At 37.7% G+C, this 20,286-nt stretch overlaps 1 protein-coding gene across 6 annotated transcripts in view; it reads left to right on the top strand.

The window, feature by feature from the left end:
• NEK4 (NIMA related kinase 4) overlaps window positions 1-20,286 on the top strand; it is a 38,121-nt gene continuing 17,835 nt past the window's right edge. The window contains exons 1-12 of one of the 6 annotated variants that reach the window (XM_074198193.1): window positions 4-276; window positions 6,241-6,507; window positions 9,045-9,242; window positions 9,375-9,482; window positions 10,294-10,448; window positions 12,432-12,573; window positions 12,823-13,194; window positions 14,108-14,161; window positions 15,857-15,970; window positions 18,303-18,452; window positions 19,144-19,210; window positions 19,938-20,056. In XM_074198193.1, coding sequence (XP_074054294.1) covers window positions 184-276; window positions 6,241-6,507; window positions 9,045-9,242; window positions 9,375-9,482; window positions 10,294-10,448; window positions 12,432-12,573; window positions 12,823-13,194; window positions 14,108-14,161; window positions 15,857-15,970; window positions 18,303-18,452; window positions 19,144-19,210; window positions 19,938-20,056 — 1,839 coding nt within the window. In that variant the 5' untranslated portion in view covers window positions 4-183. Of the gene's footprint in view, window positions 277-6,240; window positions 6,508-8,286; window positions 8,450-9,044; window positions 9,243-9,374; window positions 9,483-10,293; window positions 10,449-12,431; window positions 12,574-12,822; window positions 13,204-14,092; window positions 14,162-15,856; window positions 15,971-18,302; window positions 18,453-19,143; window positions 19,211-19,937; window positions 20,057-20,286 lie in introns of those variants that run through there. The other 5 variants (XM_074198190.1, XM_074198191.1, XM_074198195.1 and 2 more) reach the window with 5 other exon arrangements.

Genomic DNA, 20,286 nt, shown 5'->3' with positions numbered 1-20,286 from the left:
CGATGGTAGGTCCTCCGGGCATGCGCAGTGGCGGGGCCGGGATCGCTATGGCAGCGGCAGCGGCGTCGGCCCGGCCTCGGCCGCCGGGCTCCCGTTAGGCCATGAGCGCCGGGGTTTCCCGCCGCTCCGCCGGGGAATGAGCGGCGCCTCGGCCCCGAGCCGCCGCCGCCGCCCGCGGGGACCATGCCCCTGGCCGCCTACAGCTTCCTGCGGGCCGTGGGCAGGGGTAGCTACGGAGAGGTGACGCTGGTCCGGCACCGGCAGGACGGCAAGCAGGTGACCGCGGGGGGAGGGGAGGGGAGGGGGCGGAAAGACCCCGGGGATGCGTGTTGACGCCGCCTGCCACGCACGCGTGTCTCCTCAGTTTCGGGGAGGGGATCCCCCGTTTCCTGCCCCAACAACACTTGGATAGATGAAGATTGGGTTGGATTGGACTCGGAGGAGGTAGTGGCGGAGAGGGCGGGCCCGGGGGCTCCCGGATTGCCGGGTGACGTCAGCCAGGCCCTCCTGTCACCTGGTGGGGAGACCTAGGAGTGTGCGAGCATCGGGGTGCGGGGGGCCGAGGAGGGCACCGAGAGGACGTGGGGGGGTGCCTAACCCGTAGGAGAGAAGCGGAGGATGGACAAAGGAGGGGCCGTGGGAGTCCCCCCGAAAGGCTTGGGTGGAGCCGGGCGGCCTTGTATCTGGTCATCGGGCATGGCCTCCTTGGCAAAGAGACTGGAAGGGTTTGCCACTTCTTTCTCCCATTCATGTTGCAAATGAAGAACTAAAGCAGAGTCACACAGCCAGGAAGTATCTGAGGCCAGATTTGAACCCGGGAAGACGAATCTGACAGATTCCTGGGGCCAAGAATCTCCCAGATCCCCGGCCCCATCCATCTCTCTCTCCACTGTGTACTCTAATAAAAGAATAGGCAAAAGATAAGTAGGGAGAGATGGGCTAAGTGGGAACTGTTAGTGGAAATGCTGAAGAAAGGGCATTAGAAAAGGGATGAAGGATTGAGTGTGGGGATTCAAGCTGAAAATAGAGAATAAGACACTAGGAAGTGGAAGGCAGAGATGAGGGATAATTCTTAGAATGGATTTCTCTTAATTTATAGAGGCTGTTCATCTGTAAGAGAGTTAATTTGACCCCAGATTTTCCCAACGGAAGATCAACTGCAGGTATTAAAAGCTGCAGTGAGAAAGGGGCTACAAAGAGTAATAGTCATAATGACGCCAAAAAAAAGAAGAGGTCCATTAAAACATTTTTTTTAAAAAATGCACACACAGGAGTAAGGAAAGAAGTTCAGAAAGAAGTACAAACAAGTAAGACAGTTTTGAAAGTAATGGGTTTAAATTATGATGTACCTTTTTTGCAAGGCAAATGGGGTAAAGTGACTTGCCTGAGGCCACACAGCTAGGTAATTATTAAGTGTCTGAGGTCAGATTTGAACTCAGGTACTCCTAACTCCAGGGCTGGTGTTCTATCCACTGCACCACCTAGCCACTTCTGATGTACCTTTTTTTAAAAAATTAAGAGATATGAATACTTTCATATACAATCTTTTTTATGTTTTTGTATTGAAAATACTCATTTTTAGTGATAAGTTTAGAGTAAAACAGTTTTTTTTAAAGAAAATGGGATGAAGAAGTGCTTTTAAAACTAATTGTAAAGGTGAAGTTAAGATGGCAGAGAAAAGACAGTGACTCACCTGAACTCTCTCCCCCAAACACTTTAAATAATATCTGAAAAACATAAAACAATATCTGAAGCAGCAGAGCCCACTAAAAAAAAAACAACCTTTTTCCAGCCAAGATAACTTAGAAAGTTTGCAGGAAAGGTACCTGGGTGATGGTGGAACACAGTCCAGTGCAGGCTGCACCATAATAGCCCCAGCCCCAGTCAAGCAGGAGTAGACTTCGAGAGCCATTGAATCAACAGCAGAAGATACTGCTTCCAGAGCTCTCAACTCACAGATTGTAAGGAAGTCAAACACCTAGTCTGAAGAAGATTACAGAAATCACTTTGCTCTGTCCATATTGGATCTGCCTTGCAGTTCTGGGTGGCATTCCCAGAGTTAGAAAGAGCACTGGCACACCAGAGATTGTGACTGTAGGGGAGCGGGGACCCTTATCACAGTTCCAGAGCTTGTAGTCACTCACAGACTAGAGCACAGGCTAGGAGAGAAGTAAACACATCTATTCTTAGAACTGAAAAGAACTTGGGACATTGCTCCCTCACCCTGGAAGCAGAGCTTTACTTTAACAAAGAGCTAAAAGACAAGAAATAGGCTGGGGAAATGAACCAACAGAAAAAATTCTGACCATAAAAAGTTATATGGTGACAAGGAAGATTAAAACACTCACTCAGAAAAAAGATAACAAAATAAGCTCCTACATCCAAAACCTCCAAGAAAAATGTGAATTGGTCTTAGGCTATGGAAGAGCTGGAAAAGGATTTTGAAAATCAAGTAAGAGAGAAAGGAAAAATTGGGATGAGAAATGAGGATGCAAGAAAATCATGAAAAAAAAACTGCTGGTAAAGGAGGCACCAAAAAGTACTGAAGAAACTTAAAATACAGACTTAGGTCAAATACAAAAAGGTCACTAAGGAGAAAAATACTAAAGACACCTAAAAAATATAGATTAGGTCAAATGGTAAAAGAGATACAAAAAAAAAGCAATAAGGAGAAAAAATACCCTTAAGCAGAACTGGACAAATTAAAAAAGAGGAACAAAAATTCTTCTTAAAAACAGAATTGATTTGGGCAGCTTTGTTTGCAGTGGGTAGAGCATGGGCCATGGCCTCAGGAGGATCTGAGAGACACTTAATAATTACCTAGCTGTGTGGCCTTGGGCAAGCCACTTAACCCCATTGCCAAGCCCCCCCAAAAAAAAACCAAAATAAAGTTGACCAAATGGAAAAGGCAGTACAAACTCTCAATGAAGAAAACAATTCCTTAAAAATTAGAATTGGACTAAAGGAGGGTAATAACTTTGAGAAATCCAGAGACAACAAAAGAATGAAAAAATAGAAGAAAATGTGGAATTTCTCTTTGGAAAAACAACTGATCTGTAAAATAGATCCAGGAGATGTGATTTAGGAATTATTGGTCTAGTGTGATCTTGGACAAGTCACTTAACCCCACTACCTTGCAAAAACTAAAAGAAAAAAGAATTATTGATCTATCTGAAAGCCATGATCCAAAGAAGAGCCTAGATATCATCTTTCCAGAAATTATCAAGGAAAACTGCCCTGATATTCTAGAACAGAAATTGAAAAAAATCCACTGTTCACCTCCTGAAAGAGGTCCCCAAATTGAAAATTCCCAGGAACATTATAGCCAAATTCTAGAACTCCAGGTTAAGGAGAAAATATTTTAGCCCATCGGAAAGAAATAATTCAAGCATCCTGGAGCTAACATAATATCACCTTCCCCCATCCTTTTCTTATCCTCTTCCTCTTCTATTTTCCTGTAGGGTAAAATAGATTTTTAGAGTAATTAAATAGTGTATGTTATTCCTTCTCTCAGCCAATTCTGATGAGAGTAAGGATCAAAGGACTTGGAATATGATATTCCAGAGGACAAAGGGGCTAGGATTACAATCAAGGATCATTCACCCAGCAAAACTGAATATAATTCTTGGGGGGGGGGGGGATGGATAAGAGAGTTAATGTTCAAGTATTCTTGATGAAAAACAGAAAATTTGACTTTTAAATATAATACTCAAGAGAAACATAAAAAGTTAAAATGGAAAGGGAAATCATAAGGTTAAATTGTTTACATTTCTTATGTGGGAAAATCGTATTTGTAACTCTTGAATATGAAGGGATGATATCTAAAAAAGTTGAGGGGTGAGAATAATGTAATGGGAGAAAGGGAAAGAGAAAAGCAGAATGGGGTAAATTTATCTCACATAGAAGAAGTAAGAAAAAGCTTTTACCATGGAAGAAAAGGGAGGTTGTTAAGGGGGAGTGAGTGAGCCTTACTCTGATCAGAATTGACTGAGAGAGGCAATAACATACACTATTCAATTAGCTCTAGAAATCTATTTTATCCTACAGAAAAATAGAAGAGGAAGAGGATAAGAAAATGATGGGGGAGGGTGATAGAAGAGAGGGAAGATTGTAGAGAGGGATAGAAGCAAAACACTTTTGAGGAGGGGTGGGCTGAAAGGGGAGAGAAAAAATAAACAAAGGAGGAAACAGGATAGAGGGAAATACAAATTAGGAAATAGTAACTGAAAAAATTGTTGATGGAATTTTCTCTGATAAAGGCTTCTTTTCTCAAACATAGAGAACTGAATGAAAATTATAGTAAGAGCCATTCTGCAATTGATATATAATCAAAAATATGAATAATTTTCAAATGAAATAGTTATCTATAACCATATGAAAAAATGGTCTCACTATTGATTGTAGAAATGCAAATTAAAATAATTCTAACCTCATATTTGTTAGATTGGCTAATGACACTAATGCACTGGTGGTAGAATTGTGAACCGATTCAACCTGTCTATAGAAAAATTTGGAACTACACCCAAAGGGCTGTTAAAAAATGCATGCCCTTTATCTAGCAATATTATCACTAAATCTATATAACAAAAGAGATTTTAAAAAATCAAAAAGGAAAAAGGCCCTATACGTACAAAAGTATTTACAGAGCTCTTGTGGCAAAGATGGGGATGCCCGTCAATTGGGGAATGAGTAAATAAATTGTGGTACATGATTATGAGGGAATATTAATTGTGCTTTAGTAAATAGTGAGCAAAATGGTCTCAGAAAAACTTACATGAACTTATGCAAAGTGAAATGTACTGTGTACAAAGTAATAGCAGTATTACAAGATGATCAACTGTAGATGAGAGCTCTTCTCAGCAGTACAATGCTCTAAAACAGTCCTGAAGTTCTTCTGATGAACAATGCTATCCATTCCTAGAGAAAGAAATGATGGTGTCTGAGTACAGATTGAAGCATATTTTTTAAATTTTGCTTTTTTTCATGAGGGCTTTTTCGGGGAGGGGGGGGGGTTGTCTTTTCTTTCACATTACTATAGTCCTGTTTTGCAGGACTATATATGTATAAGGTATTAAGTGACTTACCTTCTCAGTGAGGGGAGTAGGGGGAGGAAGAGAAGAAGGGAGAGAATTTGAAATCTAAGAGTTTTTTAAAAAAACTAACATTTAAAATGGTTTTTACATGAAATTGGGGAAAATAAAATACTAACTAAATTTTTAAAATAAAACTAAATTCTCTATAATGTATAGTAATATCAGTTGCTTCAACTAAGATGATAAAGCATGACATTCATATATAGTCATAAACAACTATTTGGCATTTTAGAAAACTAAATTGGAAAATATTCAGTGAAGGGAATTCTGAGTTTTCTTCAAGATTCTGTGATTTCATAGTTTTCCCTCCACTAACAGATTACATCTACTTTTACAACCTAGTGCATGGTTCCATGAATTCTTTTTCTTGTTTGTTTGTTTAGGTTTTTGCCAGGCAAATGGGGTTAAGTGGCTTGCCCAAGGCCACACAGATAGGTAATTATTAAGTGTCTGAGACCCGGATTTGAACCCAGGTACTTCCTGACTCCAGGGAGTCAGGAAGCTTTATCCACTTCGCCACCTAGCCGCCCCTGTTCCATGAATTCTTATAGGTAAAGTAAAGTCACTCTTGCTTTAGTGACTAAGCATTCCCTGAGCTCAGCTCACCAGACTAGCCAGTCCTTTCTTGAGCCCCTCTAAATTTAAACCAATTCTTAAATGACAAACAGGAAGATGGTCTCAAAGCTCAAACCTTCAGCAGGGTTTACCAGAGCTTGTAATCCAAAGGCATTACTTTCAAGAATCCAGTGTCATCTCCACACCATTGGGAGACATATTAGATTTGGGGAAAAGTTCACTTTTCATAAAGAAGCATAACAAAGCGTACATTATAGTGGAACTAATGATAGGTCAATTTGGAATCTTTTTTTGCATATTCTTTTTAATGTTCTACTCTCTTTACAATTTTCTTATTGTCATTTTTTTCCACAATACAAATGTGTTTTCCCTACCTTAGATGTTCTATGTGAGTAGGTCTCCTTGTTACATGGGGTAGTTTATTTTTACAATGAAATTTTTTAGAAGCAAGATTTTATAGAAATGTGTTTAACATACCACAAACACTTAAAAGAATTAGAAATAGTGCTTGTTCATGAATGTATGCACACACATGCATTTACATATATGTAAAAGTATGTTTTCCTTGCAGTATGTCATCAAAAAACTAAACCTCCGAAATGTCTCCAGCCGAGAGCGGAAAGCTGCTGAGCAAGAAGCCCAGCTTTTATCTCAGTTGAAGCACCCCAACATCGTCACCTATCGAGAGTCTTGGGAAGGAGGAGATGGCCTACTCTACATAGTTATGGGTTTCTGTGAAGGGGGAGATCTCTATCGAAAACTCAAAGAACAGAAGGGCAAACTTCTCCCTGAGAACCAAGTGGTGGAGTGGTTTGTTCAGATCGCTATGGCCCTGCAGGTACTAATCCAGTGCAGCAACATCCCATCTTCTGGGTCCTTCTTTATGACCTTAGAATTTCAAATGATTTTTTGTGGAAGACTTCAGCTGAATTGCAATTTTATAAATATTCATGAAAAACCAGTTAAAATTTTATATTGTAAAAAAGGATATTTGGCAGAGACACATGGCTTTTGCTACAGTTAAAGTAAAGCTTTTTAAAATTCTTTGCCCTCCAATGTGGCCATGAATTGTTAAATCCTTAGGGTGCTTGTTTTAAAAAAACACATATAGGAGAACTAGCTGGTTCTTGCCTTGGGGACTATCCTTCTACAAACAGCAACATATGTGTAATGCCACTATCCAGCAACATCAACTATTAAGAATGCTACCAAGAACCAGAAAGTTGGTAAAAAAAAAAAAAAATCAGTGAAAGGCACATTTATTGCACTGCCTTGTGCTATCAGAGGAGGTATCCTAAGGCGCATAACCTCAACCTCCTGCCCTCCCTCAGGACCTATTGGTTCTTAATTTAGCCACCATTCTTGTATACTGGGCTCTGATTCCCCACTGTACAGCAGAGTAGAGGCTGGAAGCAGGTCTGCTCAACAGAGAAAACTATAAAAAAGAAGAAATGACATAATATTGTGTGGCATTCAGAGAAAAGCTGCTCTATGCTGGGTCCTAGGCACAACTGATCCTCACCTCCACCTGGGGAGTGATTTGTCCAAGGTCACAGAGCTAGTAAGTGTTTGCCTCTGGATTTGAACCTGGGTCTTCCTGACTCCAGATCTAGTTCTGTATGCACTGTGCCCCACCACTGCCACTAACACTTGAAAACAAAGCAGTCTCAGACTATTTTGTGTGGGCCCTGGATGGGAATGCAGGATGCAATAATCAGGTTTCCTAATGATAGTATCAGGCCTGAAGAAATGATTATTATTGTTTAATGTTGTCTATTAAATTAGGTAGAGAAGGGGCACCTAGGTGGCATAGTCCATAGAACACGACCCTAGAGTCAGGAGAACCTGAGTTCAAATTCAGCTTCACACATTTAATAATTACCTAGCTGTGGAGGGCAGCTAGGTGGTGCAGTGGATAGAATATTGGCCCTGGAATCAGGAGGATCTGAGTTCAAATCCATTTTCAGATGCATAATTGCCTAGCTGTGTGACCTTGGGCAAGTCACTTAACCCCATTGCCTTGTAAACATTAAAAAACTAAAAATAAAAAATGATTACCTAACTCTGTGACCCTGAGCAAATCACTTAACCCCACTGCTTTGCAAAACAAAAAAAAAATTAGGTAAGGAAATATCTATTATATTGTTTTATATGTTTTTATATATTTATATGTTTTAGAACTTATTACACATTCTATATTTTAGGAATATTTCCAGCATTTAAAATAAAGGGGATCTTTAGCACTAATTTTGCCAGTATTTCCAGCTATATTAGATGTCATATTTACCATAAAAGCTTTGCATTTCTATTTATCTGAATAAATTTATAGTTATAATAACTTTTCAGGTAATAGAAGATAATATGAGGGAGAGATTTCAGACACAGGATTTGCGTTATACAGATTTCATATTAGGAATAAAAATTTCCTTTGATAGAAATGACTGAGTAAACTCATAATCAGTTAGCCATTTCCCCTAAAAAAGATTAGCCTTAAGGTAGCAAGGTTTGGGTGTTAACTAATACACATGAAACTATAACAATCTGGGCTTTCTTCTACAGATGGAAAGAGCAGTTCAAAAACAGAAAATTGGGACAGCTAGTTGGCCCAGTGGATAGAGCACCAGCCCTGAAGTCGAGGATCTGAGTTCAAACTCGGCTTCAGACCTAGCTGTGTGGACTTTGGCAAGTCACTTAACAGAGGCAGCATGCTGGGTTGGAAAAAACCCGAGATTTAAATTTTTTAAAGCATTTTCATTGCTTAATTCCCTATGTAGCTTTGGGTAAGTTATTTTTTTCTCTTTGCTCCTTTGTAAAATTAAAAATGAACTAGATGATTCCTCTGGTTCTTTTTATCTCTAAATCTATGATACTGGCTTGATATACCCCAATACAAATTGTATTTCTTGCCTTTGGTGGAAGAAATAGAATAGTTTTAACTGGGTTTGTATAATTCTAAAATGTAACATTTTTTAATTCACCTTTTACAATTGTCCTTTTTTAACTGGGAAAAAGCATGTCTTACTAAAAATTGTATAAACTTTAATGGAAATGTATGTGGGATTTAATTTTCTTTTTTTTGAAGAGTCTTCATTGTCTTTTTTCTTGGCAAGGCAATGAGGTTAAGTGACTTGCCCAGGTCACACAGCTAGGTAATTATTAAGTGTCTGAGACCAAATTTGAGTTCAGGTCCTCCAGACTCCAGGGCTGTTGCTCTATCTGCTGCACCACCTAGCTGCCCCCATTGTCTTTTTATCTAATAATTATTACAAAGAAAAATTTTGTTGTATCTTTATAGCCAGAGCCCTCCAAAACAATGATCTAAAATAAATAGAGTTTTTGTGTGCTACTAATGGAATTTTTCTTTCTCCCTCACAGTATTTACATGAAAAACACATCCTTCACCGGGATCTAAAAACTCAGAATGTCTTCTTAACGAGAACAAACATCATCAAAGTAGGTGATCTGGGGATCGCCCGAGTATTAGAGAATCAATATGATATGGCCAGTACACTCATCGGGACCCCCTACTACATGAGTCCTGAATTATTCTCAAACAAACCCTACAACTATAAGGTAGGGAAGGACTACCATTATCAACTTACCCTACATTGTCTTTGAATTTGAATAGTGGAAAATCGTCTTTTATTATAAAAATCAAGAAGCCTAGAATGAAATCATGCTGAAGGTTTTCTTTTTCTTTTTCAGTCAGATGTGTGGGCTTTGGGATGCTGTGTTTATGAAATGGCAACATTGAAACATGCCTTCAATGCGAAAGACATGAATTCTTTAGTTTATCGAATTATTGAAGGAAAGGTAAAAAACAAGTCTAGAACTGACTGTATTTAATATTGGGAACAAGATCTATTAGTTTTGCAAATAGCCACTTTCCTGGATAAGTCCTGATTGATGTTGAGTGAATAGAAAAAACATGCACCTCACCTGAAGAAAGGTGAGGTTAGAGGGGGAAAGTGAACTGATGATACTTTTAGTGTCCTATCTGTAAGGCTCGCTTAAAGAATAGGGTAGCTTTTTGAAAACAGGTGCCCTTCAACAATACAGATTTGATGGAATTTTGGGAGAGTGTTTTGTCCATAAACAATAGTTTGATATAGATATTAAATGAAAGTCATTGAAAATAAGATACCCTGTGGGTATGATCCTGCTTTTGTTCTACAGTAATCCTTATCAAATACAAGTTATATCTCTTCCTAAATTGAGAACTGCAGAAAATATTATTGTGTATTATGTGATATCATTGAGCAAGCCCTTTAAGTATCACAGCATTTAATTATTAATAATTCAACATTATACGCTTGCCACCAAAGCTGGGTGAGGGCAAGGCTCCCCCTACTATAGAGATCAGGGGACACTGTGGCTATCTTTCACCCCTTGTCCTCACCACATGACTAATCCATCTTCCCATTATCTCATTAAACTATTTATAGATTAGATGTAAAAACTTATGTCATTGTAAATATTCAAACTTGTCATTCCATCCAAAACAGTTTTATGTCGTTTAGATCAACTTGGTGGCTGTATAAATGCATGTTGGAAACTCTTGGTGATTATTTACTTTTTTTCGTCCAGCACTGAGTCCTTTTTGTCCTGTTGTTTCTCCCTACAGCTGCCACCAATGCCAAAGGACTATAGCCCACAACTGGCAGAACTGATAAAAACTATGTTGAGTAAGAAGCCTGAGGAAAGACCCTCTGTGAGAAGCATACTTAGGCAACCCTACATAAAACGCCACATTTCTTTGTTTTTGGAGGTCACAAAGGCGTAAGATATTTCCCATATAAGAATCTATGCTAAAGAGTTTAATAGTTTCAGTAAAGTAAGGCATCTATATTTTTAATTTTTCTCTAAGTAGGAATCTAAAGCCGAATCTTCACAGGGAATGACTTAGGTGACTAAATTCTCTTGTTTTTTGACTTTTGGCTGATATTTATATTTGTTAAAATTGAAAATCTAAAGGGCCCAGACAGAAACTAAATTGTTTGGCCACCTTGCATTTGTTGATAACTAATAATTGTTCTCAGGTCTTTGAAGAACCCTATGAGGGATTCCTCAGAAAACTAAGCTCCCATTAGATTTCATATGTACTTTTCTCCCCAAACAGCTACTCCCACATCTGTAGCTTTGGTCTGTATTAACCTGTATTAAAATTTGAAGGGATGGGTATGCCTCCTATCTTAGTGACATTGGATGGCCCACAACTCTGAGCCTTTGAGAAGAGGGTTGTACTAGATGGTTTCTCAAGGCCTTTCTAACACTAAATATATGAACCTGAGACTTTGATTTGCCCATGGTTTCGCAGAGAGTAAACAGTAGAGATGAGGTTTAAATCCACCCCTTCTAACTCCAGGTCTAGAATGCTAGCTTTGTCCCAGCATTGTGATTTTGTCCACTGTGAGGGCTTCAAGAGAAAGCAGACAAATTTTGAGACCCTGACCCCCAGAATGAGGGAATGTGCTCTTTTAATACAATCTAACACACTTACTGTTTTAATATTACCTCTGCCTCATACATTCTACGTTCCAGCCAAACTGATCTGACTTAGCTGTGTATGACAGTCCTTCTCCCATCTCTGTGTTTGTGCAGTCTGTCCCCTATCCTAAAGCAGTCTTCCTCCCTGTTGCCTTTTGGACCTCTAAAGACCCTTCATAGTTCAATTTCAGTGCCTCCTTCTAAAGGAGGCCTTTCCTTATTCCCTCAGTGTCAGTTCTCCATCCCATCCCAAACCTACCCCTATTACTTTCTTCCAGATTAGAGTCTTAAAGTTGGAAAGATGTCCTCAGAGGTGGTCTATTTCCAAATAAACCTGATCAAGAATCCTGTTGTGTGTGTGGGGTGGGGTGCACGCGAGTATGCCTGTGTGTATATGTGTCCTGCAGAAAGGGAGGAGTGGTCATGCTAGAGGTCAGGAATAAACAGTGAGGAGGGGACAGAGTAGAAGACAAAGAATGAGGCCATTTAAGGGAGGAAGGGAGCATTTTGGAGAGCACTTGAGCACATTATGCCCGATCTTCTTTCCCTTCTTCACCTGGGTCTCGGACCCTGGACATGGAGATCAGTGATGTCCTGTAGCCCTTCATGGCAAAGGGAGCTCCACTCCTGCCCTTCAGACTCATGTGTCCACTGGGGTGTCATAGGTCTGTGGCCATGACTCTTGTCCCCCCCTTAGGCTCAGTGCAGGTCAGAACCTGAATTTGCCTCCAGTTCTTCATGACCATAACTTTTATTCCTGCACCACACTGTGTTTAGACTACTAAAAAAGTGAGAAACCAAAGAAATATTTTTACAAGAAGAGCTGGAAAAAGAAAGGGCTCTGATCTACCTGATTAATAATAATTAACATTTATATAGTACTTTAAAGTTTACAGATATCTCATTTGAGTCAACAACACAAGGAGGTAGGAGTATTATTATCCTCACTTTACAGATGAGGAAACTGAGGCATCCAAGTTCAGTGAATTCCCCAGGATCTGTGCAGAGCTAAGAAGTATCTGATGCTAAATTTGAACTGAGGACTTCTTGATTGCACTACTGTACCCACTGTACCACCAGCTTATTTTTGTGTTTTCTGATCTGTGCACATTTTTCCCCTGGTAGAATGGACTTGATTCTTTTTTTTTGTCTTTGTATTCCCAGCATAGCTAGCACAAGGTATGCATCTAGTAGGCACTTAAATCAATGTTTGACTCTTGCCTCATTGAATGAAACAACTTTCTAATATATTTCCCTTATTTCCTCTTTATGAAGGAGAACTTCCAAAAGCCATATTAAAAATGGTAACCCTAAAACCAGACCTGCTGCTGAAATTATTTCAGTAAAAACTGTATCAGACAATGAAAGAATCATCTCTCCACAACATTTCTCAAAGCTTTCCAAGACACCTAAGGAGGTACGTTCCTATTAAAAGGACATATTAAAAGAACTGTTCAAATTAAGGGTATAACAGATATACTATTTTTTTATATATGAAATATTTGTACTTTTCTAAAGAATGTCCTATAAGTAAACGCATTACTTCTAAAACCATATTCAAAAGCTATCATGGTAATGAAGTTAATTTATCTTGAACACTTTAATGTGGATTGTTAAAACTCCTTAAGATAATAGTACCATAATAATTCTTAAAGATTGTTTGCAGGTTGAAGAAAAATGTCTATCGCAGGATAAATCCATGGATGCTTGTCTCTCAGAAATAACCTGTCCTAAGAGTCATTCCAACAAGAATGAGATGCAGAGCCCTGGAGACTCTTTAGCAACTATCAGCAAAGTGGATATTGACATCTTCCCTGCCCCTGCAAGGAGAGACTCAAAGAGTGACGTCTTACTGCCAGTTGACCAACTGAAACCTGAGCCAGAAGTGAAATGTAATGTGTCCCCAGTGAAGGAAGAGAGGCAGCACCTTAGTACCAAGCCTGAAAATCCAGCTCCCTCTCAGACTTCTGTGGAGATCACTGATGAAGAGAATGACACAATGAAGCTTCTGCAGCCCCTACACAAAGACATTAAACCAGTGAGCCAGGTGAACCTTTGAACCATTGTCAACTCTCAGCTTCAGAATACAGTAGGAAGGACCAGTTGAATCTAATACAAGTTATCTTATTTAGGTCTATTTTATTTGTTTTGTTTTGTTTTTTTAGGATTTTGCCAGGCAAATGGGGTTAAGTGGCTTGCCCAAGGCCACACAGCTAGGTAGTTATTAAGTGTCTGAGGCTGGATTTGAACTCAGGTACTCCTGACTCCAGGGCCAGTGCTCTATCCACTGCGCCACCTAGCCACCCCAAGCACCACCTAGCCTCCCCATTTAGGTCTATTTTAAAAAGAAGTTAAAAGAAAAATCAGCTATTTCATATACTAATTACATAAAAACTAAATCAAGTGATTTATAATGAATTTGTATTTAGATTCCTCTATCATTTTACTACTGTAAAGAGGGAGAAACTGTAGACAATTGCTTCAATTTCCATCTGCCTTCCCTCACTCCCTCTTTTTCTTCCTTTCCTATCTTCCTCCTTCATGGTCCCTCAGTAGTTCTGAAAAGTTTTTAATATTATTTTTCCTTCAGTGCATTTCTGTTACCATATGGGCAAGTTTTAGTCAGCTTCTAGAGAAGATATATAGTTCAAAATATTAAATTATTTAATAAAGAAAACTTAATTGTTTATAAGTATTATATTTTTAATTATGAAAAGGAAGTTATCAGGATAAAGGCTTGCAAAGGTAAAGTGGAATAGTGAGGAAAAGATTTTTGTATCCAAGGACTTTGAAGATATAGTGAAATACAGGACTAAAATTACTCTTTATTTGACTGTCAGTTTACATTCATGTAAGTTTTGAGGGCTACTTTGTTACCAGTTTCAAGCTGCTTATGATTTCTTCTGGATTATTTTGTTTGTTCATGAAAATGCAAGGCCTTCTTGTTTCAGGATAGTTTGGACTCCACCGAAAAACTCTTAGAACCGTTTGTTCCTGTTATCCTGGTAAGTCTCTAAGCCTTCTAGTGAACATAGGTTACTTACTCCAACTGATAAATTTGGGGATTTTTCTCTCTATAGAATTTGTTCAGCAGATTTGATTTCATCTAATTTTTTTTTGTGAAATAGTTTAAAAATTTTATAAAAATCATTCAAATTTTTCAACTTTTATGGCTATTTTATGCCTGATATTGAATGCAGTGACAGAGGAGAAAAAGAATACAAAATATTTTTCCTGTAGTTTTATACATTGTTGGTTGCTAGTAGTTGTAAAATTATTGGTTAAATGCTATTCTTATTTCGGTCTTGCCTTGTGTTACTATTGAATTATTTACTTTTCAAAAAAATTTTGATCGAACTATCAGTGCCCCATAATCTTAGTTATTAGAAAACACAGACATTTCAGTAGAAAATTTGGTACAAGACTATTTTATTTTAATTTATTATCTTTCAACTAAACATTTTATTTTGTAATTTTAGGGATATATTTTGTTTTTATATTACCTTCATTTCTGAATACATCTTACCCAGTGAGCCATGTAACAAAAAAGAAAAAAATACTAGCTTAGCAAAATGAAGCAATTTAGAAATTGGTAAGAACCAAGTCTGTGAGTATTTGCAGCTCCACATTTCTCCCTGCTTTGGAAAGAAAGGAGGGACATGCATTTTCTTATCTAATTTTTAGATTAATGTGTTTTGATTCTTATCTAAATTTAATTTTATGCATCTGGAGATTTTTAGAAGGCTTTTTATGTTTTGATTAAATTGGGACGGCTAGGTGGCACAGTGGATAAAGCATCAGTCCTGGAGTCAGGAGTACCTGGGTTCAAATCCAGTCTCAGACACTTAATAATGACCTAGCTGTGTGGCCTTGGGCAAGCCACTTAACCCCATTTGCCTTGCAGAAAAGCCTAAAAAAAAAAATATAAAGTTGCTTTGATTAAATTAAATTATTGAAAGTAGGTTATCTGCTTGCATCCAAAACACTGGTTTTTATAAGGAATTTTAAATTCTTAGTGTAGAAGAAATAAATGGTGTTTTGCTGAACCACACATTTAAAATTACTTTTTCCATTAAAAAGTTTTAGAAAAGTCTTAGCCCAAAGAGTCATTTAAGTTGAACAAATGCTTATTCAATACATAGTATTATACTTAGTGATGAGAATACCAAGGAAGAGAGGAAATTAAAGAGCAGGGATTTGACTAGGAATCAGAACATGTGTATCCACAGTGAGGAAGATTTAAGGGGGAGAGGGAAAGAGAGAGACAGAGAGAGAGCACTAAGAGCTGAGAGTGTCAGAGACACCTGAACTGAGCCTTGAAGAAACATGGATTCTCTAGTGTTGAAGAGAGGAAGGAATGCATTCCCAAAATGGTCCTATGCAAATGCACAACTGGAAGATGGATGAAAAATGTCATTCAGGAAACCAATAATCCAGTATAATCTGTTGTTTTTTTTAATTGGACAAAGAGAAACAAAGAATTCTGAATTGGAATAGAATAGATGGATACTGTCTTGATAGTAGTCCAGAGTAGCTAGAAGGCATTTATTTTCAGAATTTCTACATGTACCAAGGGAAATTTTTCTCTCCTAAGTTCCAGGAGCACTTTTTGGATGGGAATTGAGTAGCCTTGGCCATTTAGAAGACTAAAATTCCATTTCATTCAATATAGACAAGAATTTTTTTTTTCAATTTTTTAGGATAGGAGCAACCCATCCTTACAACCCCGTAGTTCTGTGTCTGAGCCCTTCCATTCCCGGCAACAAAGACAGAAAAGAAAGGAACGAGTTGAACGAAATAGAGATAATGGACAGGTAAGCAGAAACTTTATTAGGATAATCTATCATGTATATTTAGCAGTTAAATTTATGAAACTACACAAAAGTTGTATACTCCATTGCTTCATTGTTATATGAAGGAAACTTTGAATTTTTAGCCAAGAAAGTTGATAGATTCTCCAAACTGAATATATTTCACATGTGGTTCTGATGATGAACAAGGGTTTATTCATCAGAGGACCAGCTTAGTGATAGTCATCACCATGGTGGTCTCAGAAGTTTTTGGTTATGGAAACTCTAAACTATATTCACAGATACACACACACACATTGCAAAAGCCATGTTGCAAAAGCAAACACATAAAACCAAGAAAATAAAGTGAATCTGCACTCAGAGTTCATCAGTTTAGTGTATAAATAGCATTTTTCATCATAGGTGCTTTGGAATTGTCTTAGATCATTGTATTGCTCACCATTACACTATTGCACTTTGTGCAATGTTCGCCTGGATCTGCTCACTTCACTTCGCATCACTTCATAAAAATTCTGAGATTTTTCTGAAACCATCCTGCTTATCAATTTGTATAGCTCAATAGTATTCCGTTACATTGATAGACCACATATGGCTATTCTCTAGTTAATGGGCATCCCCTTAATTTCTCATTTTTGCTACTACAGAAATGGTATAATATTTTTGTACAAATATTTTCCCTTTTCTTTGATCTTTTTGGGATACAAATCTAGGTGTTGTGTTTCTGGGTCAAACAAAGGGTGTATACCAGTTTTATAGTCCTTTGGGCATAGATCCAAATTGACCCAGAAGGGTCAAAGCACTTCACAACTCCACCAACAATGTATTATTGTCCCGATTTTTCCACAACCCCTTCAAGAATAGTCATTTTCTTTTTTAGTTGAATAGGTATGAGGTGGTACCTCAGAATTGTTTTAATTTGCATTTCTATAATCAGTGATGCATTTTTATGAGACTATTGATAACGTCAATTTCTTCTCCTAAAAATTGTCTATTCATATTCTTTCACCATTGGCTCTTAATTTGAATGGCTCTTATTTTTATAAATCTGATTCAATTCCTTATAAATTTGAGAAATGAGACCTTTATCAAAAAAACTCTGTAAAAATTTTTACTTGTTTCCTTCTTTCCTATCTTGACTTTGGTTTGGTTTGTCCAAAAACTTTTTAATTTCATTTAGTCAAAAAACATTTGCTTCTCACAAGCCTCTTTTGTCTTGTTTTGTTCTGCACAAGATCTTCCCTTCTCCAGAGATCTGACAGGTACAATTTTACTTAGACATCACCTTTTATGTCTAAGTCATCCAACCATTTTGATCTCATCTTGGCATGGGGTGAAATAAAGATGATGAGCCATATCAAGTTTCTTCTAAACTATTCACTAGTTTTCCTAGCAATTTTTGTTAAATGATGAGTCCTTAACCACAAAGCTTGTACCTTAGGTTTATCAAACACTAGATTACCATGGTCATTTACTTCTGTGTATTATGAAACTAATCTGTTCCACTGATCCACCATTGTATTTCTTAGCTAGTACCAGATTGTTTTCATGATTGTCACTTTTGTAATATGATACTGCTAGGGGTCATGGCAATTTTTTTGAAGACCATTTACTAGAACAAAAAAGGATTGTGATCTAAATCTGATAAAATTGCTCCTGCCCTACTAGAATCACAAATCCTTGAAGTAAGAAACTTGTTTCACCAATGATAGCCTTTGAGTAAGTTGTTTTAGATTTAAATTAACAGTTAAATTAACTGTTGCTCTTAAGATATATAAATACTATCAACTGAAGAGCAGGGAAAAATAACATGTTAAAATATGAACCAGTTGTACATGGTGGAGGGAGATATTTTCCTTTGGAGGAAGATGGAAAGATCATTTAGAGTATGTAAAGAAAGGAACAGGCCAGGATGATTAAATGTGCAATTCCTACTCGTAAATGGAGATAGATGACTTCTTGAAGGAGCTTCCTCTAGTATTCTTTCTTCTTAGCTTCTTAGAAAGTGGCTAATATTGCGTGGATTATTTTTATAAAAATATAAATATTGGAGATTTTTTAAAAGAAACTTCTTGGGGGCGGCTAGGTGGATCAGTGGATAAAGCACCGGCCCTGGAGTCAGGAGTCACTGGGTTCAAATCTAGTCTCAGACACTTAATAATTACCTAGCTGTGTGGCCTTGGGCAAGCCACTTAACCCCATTTGCCTTGCAAAAACCTAAAAAAAATAAAAATAAAGAAACGTCTTGGAAAACAGTTTGGGGGCTTATAATATGAAGTAAAAAATGGGAAAGGATGAATATGAAACTGAACTTGTCTTATATTTTCTTTATTTTAAGTTTCAGGAAGTTCCTCCTAGGCCTTTGCCTTCTCTTCCCCTTGCTAATAAAGTAGTAGCGAAGATGACACATGGGGATGCTGATAAATATGGCATGGAAGTAATGGCATCTGTGGATAGTTCAAGAAGCAGTGAAATAATGTCCTCAAAGGTTGGCAGAAATTTTTTGACATTTACTTAGATTTTGGTGGGGGGGGTTTTGGGTTTTGTTTTTTTTTTGTTTTTTTTTTTTTGGTTTTTTGTTTTGTTTTGTTTTGTTTTTTGGTGTAAGGATCCAGGTAAACTCTGGACTTGAGAACAGCAGAGTATAGTGGAAGAAACATTAGGCTGAGAGGCAAGACTTTGATTAAAATCCCATTTTTACACTTAATAGTTGTGTGACCTTAAGCAAGTCAGATAAGACTCAATTTCTTCAGCTACAAAATGAGAATAAAAATATCATACCTACCTCATAATATTTGCAGGAAAAACATTTTGTGAACCTTAAACTGCTAGGGAGAAATGAACTATTTTCCTAGCCCTGGTTTGTAGCAGAGTTTACTCAGAGATGGTCATACTGAGAACCTTAGTTATAACCTCTAAGATTGCTTAATTAAGTAGGCAAGCAGCTTCTATGGTTCAGGTCCCCTGCTACTTCTGATATAAAAATTTGAAATTAAGGAAGATTAGGTAGATTTTTTAAAATCCATTGAAAACTATTCATGTTCAAACCTCTTAAATATTTGTGCCTCACTGCCATAATTTTGACATAAAAGAGTCTGGTTTCAAAGTGCACCTTGAACGCTGGTCAGAACATTTTCATGCTAATAATGGAGTAACTCTTATTTGTCTTTCCTTAAAAGGATCGACCTTTGTCTGCCAGAGAAAGGAGGAGACTAAAGCGGTCACAGGAAGAACTATTTCCCACTGGTAAGATCTTTTTCCCTTCTCACAGCTGGGGGAGTTGTATTGGGGGGTTGGTGCATCTATCTAATTTTTTTTATGTGAAGGTTTGAAGAAAAGAAATATCTGATGAGGTAGAGGAACTTTCAAGATCCAGTTTAAAATTTTGTCTAGAACAAATTGATTTAGATAGACTTAACATAATCTGATTTTGTTTTGGGAAGATAATGGTCCTCTAAGTATGAATAACACAAGAGAATACAGAGGATTTATCAAGTGACTTTTTATATTTCCACTTCTAAACTTTGTTTAACTTGTCTAGGTTCAATGCCTTGTGCTCAAGAACAAGAATGGAGAGTTAAGGCCATTAAGAAGGGTAGTTCCTATAGGGGTTATTTTTAGAAAGTGTGAGCAAGATGTTTAAACAAGATAACATTTATGTAATGTTTTACAGAGTTCCACACAACTCTTGAGATGAGTAGTGTAAATACCCCAAAGAAGAAAGCCGAGTCTCAGAAGTTAATTAATTGCTTTACCTATAACCAAGGGTTAGTGTCATACCACATATTCTGATCTAAGTCCTCTCAACTTCTTTGGGCCTCAGTTTCCTCATCTGGAAAATGAAGGGGTTGTACTAGATGGCTTCTAAGGTACCTTCTAGTTCCACATCTATGATTCTTTGAGTCTAAGGCCAGTGCTCCTTCTTACTCTGCTTGACTGTTTCCCTCATTTCAAACCAACTGGCCTTGGATAGTTTTTTCAGGTCCTTCAGTGAGAAGAGGCTCTCTGGATGCTGGAGAAGGAGTGAAGTTGCACATAGAAGATGAGCATGTTATTGCTCATCAGTTATCTTCAGATGTGGATGCCTCTCAAGTAAGCCATAAGTCACATTCCTTAATTTGGAAATGTTTAAATTCATTTTTTTAACAATAAAACCTTATTAATGAGAATTCTGTTTCGGTAAAAGAGACCAGGATAAAGTTTGCCTTTTCCTTAGCTATAGAGTTTCTTAAATGAAAGTTGGAGTCCTTTCCTCTTTACACCAGTCTCTGATGAAAAAAGAGGTGACCCTTCTTGACAGGACCAAATCTTGATCTCATCCT

The sequence above is a fragment of the Macrotis lagotis genome, chromosome 8 (genome assembly GCF_037893015.1).
Source record: "Macrotis lagotis isolate mMagLag1 chromosome 8, bilby.v1.9.chrom.fasta, whole genome shotgun sequence".
NCBI lineage: Eukaryota > Metazoa > Chordata > Mammalia > Peramelemorphia > Peramelidae > Macrotis > Macrotis lagotis.
This window is presented reverse-complemented; position numbering and strand designations above follow the sequence as displayed.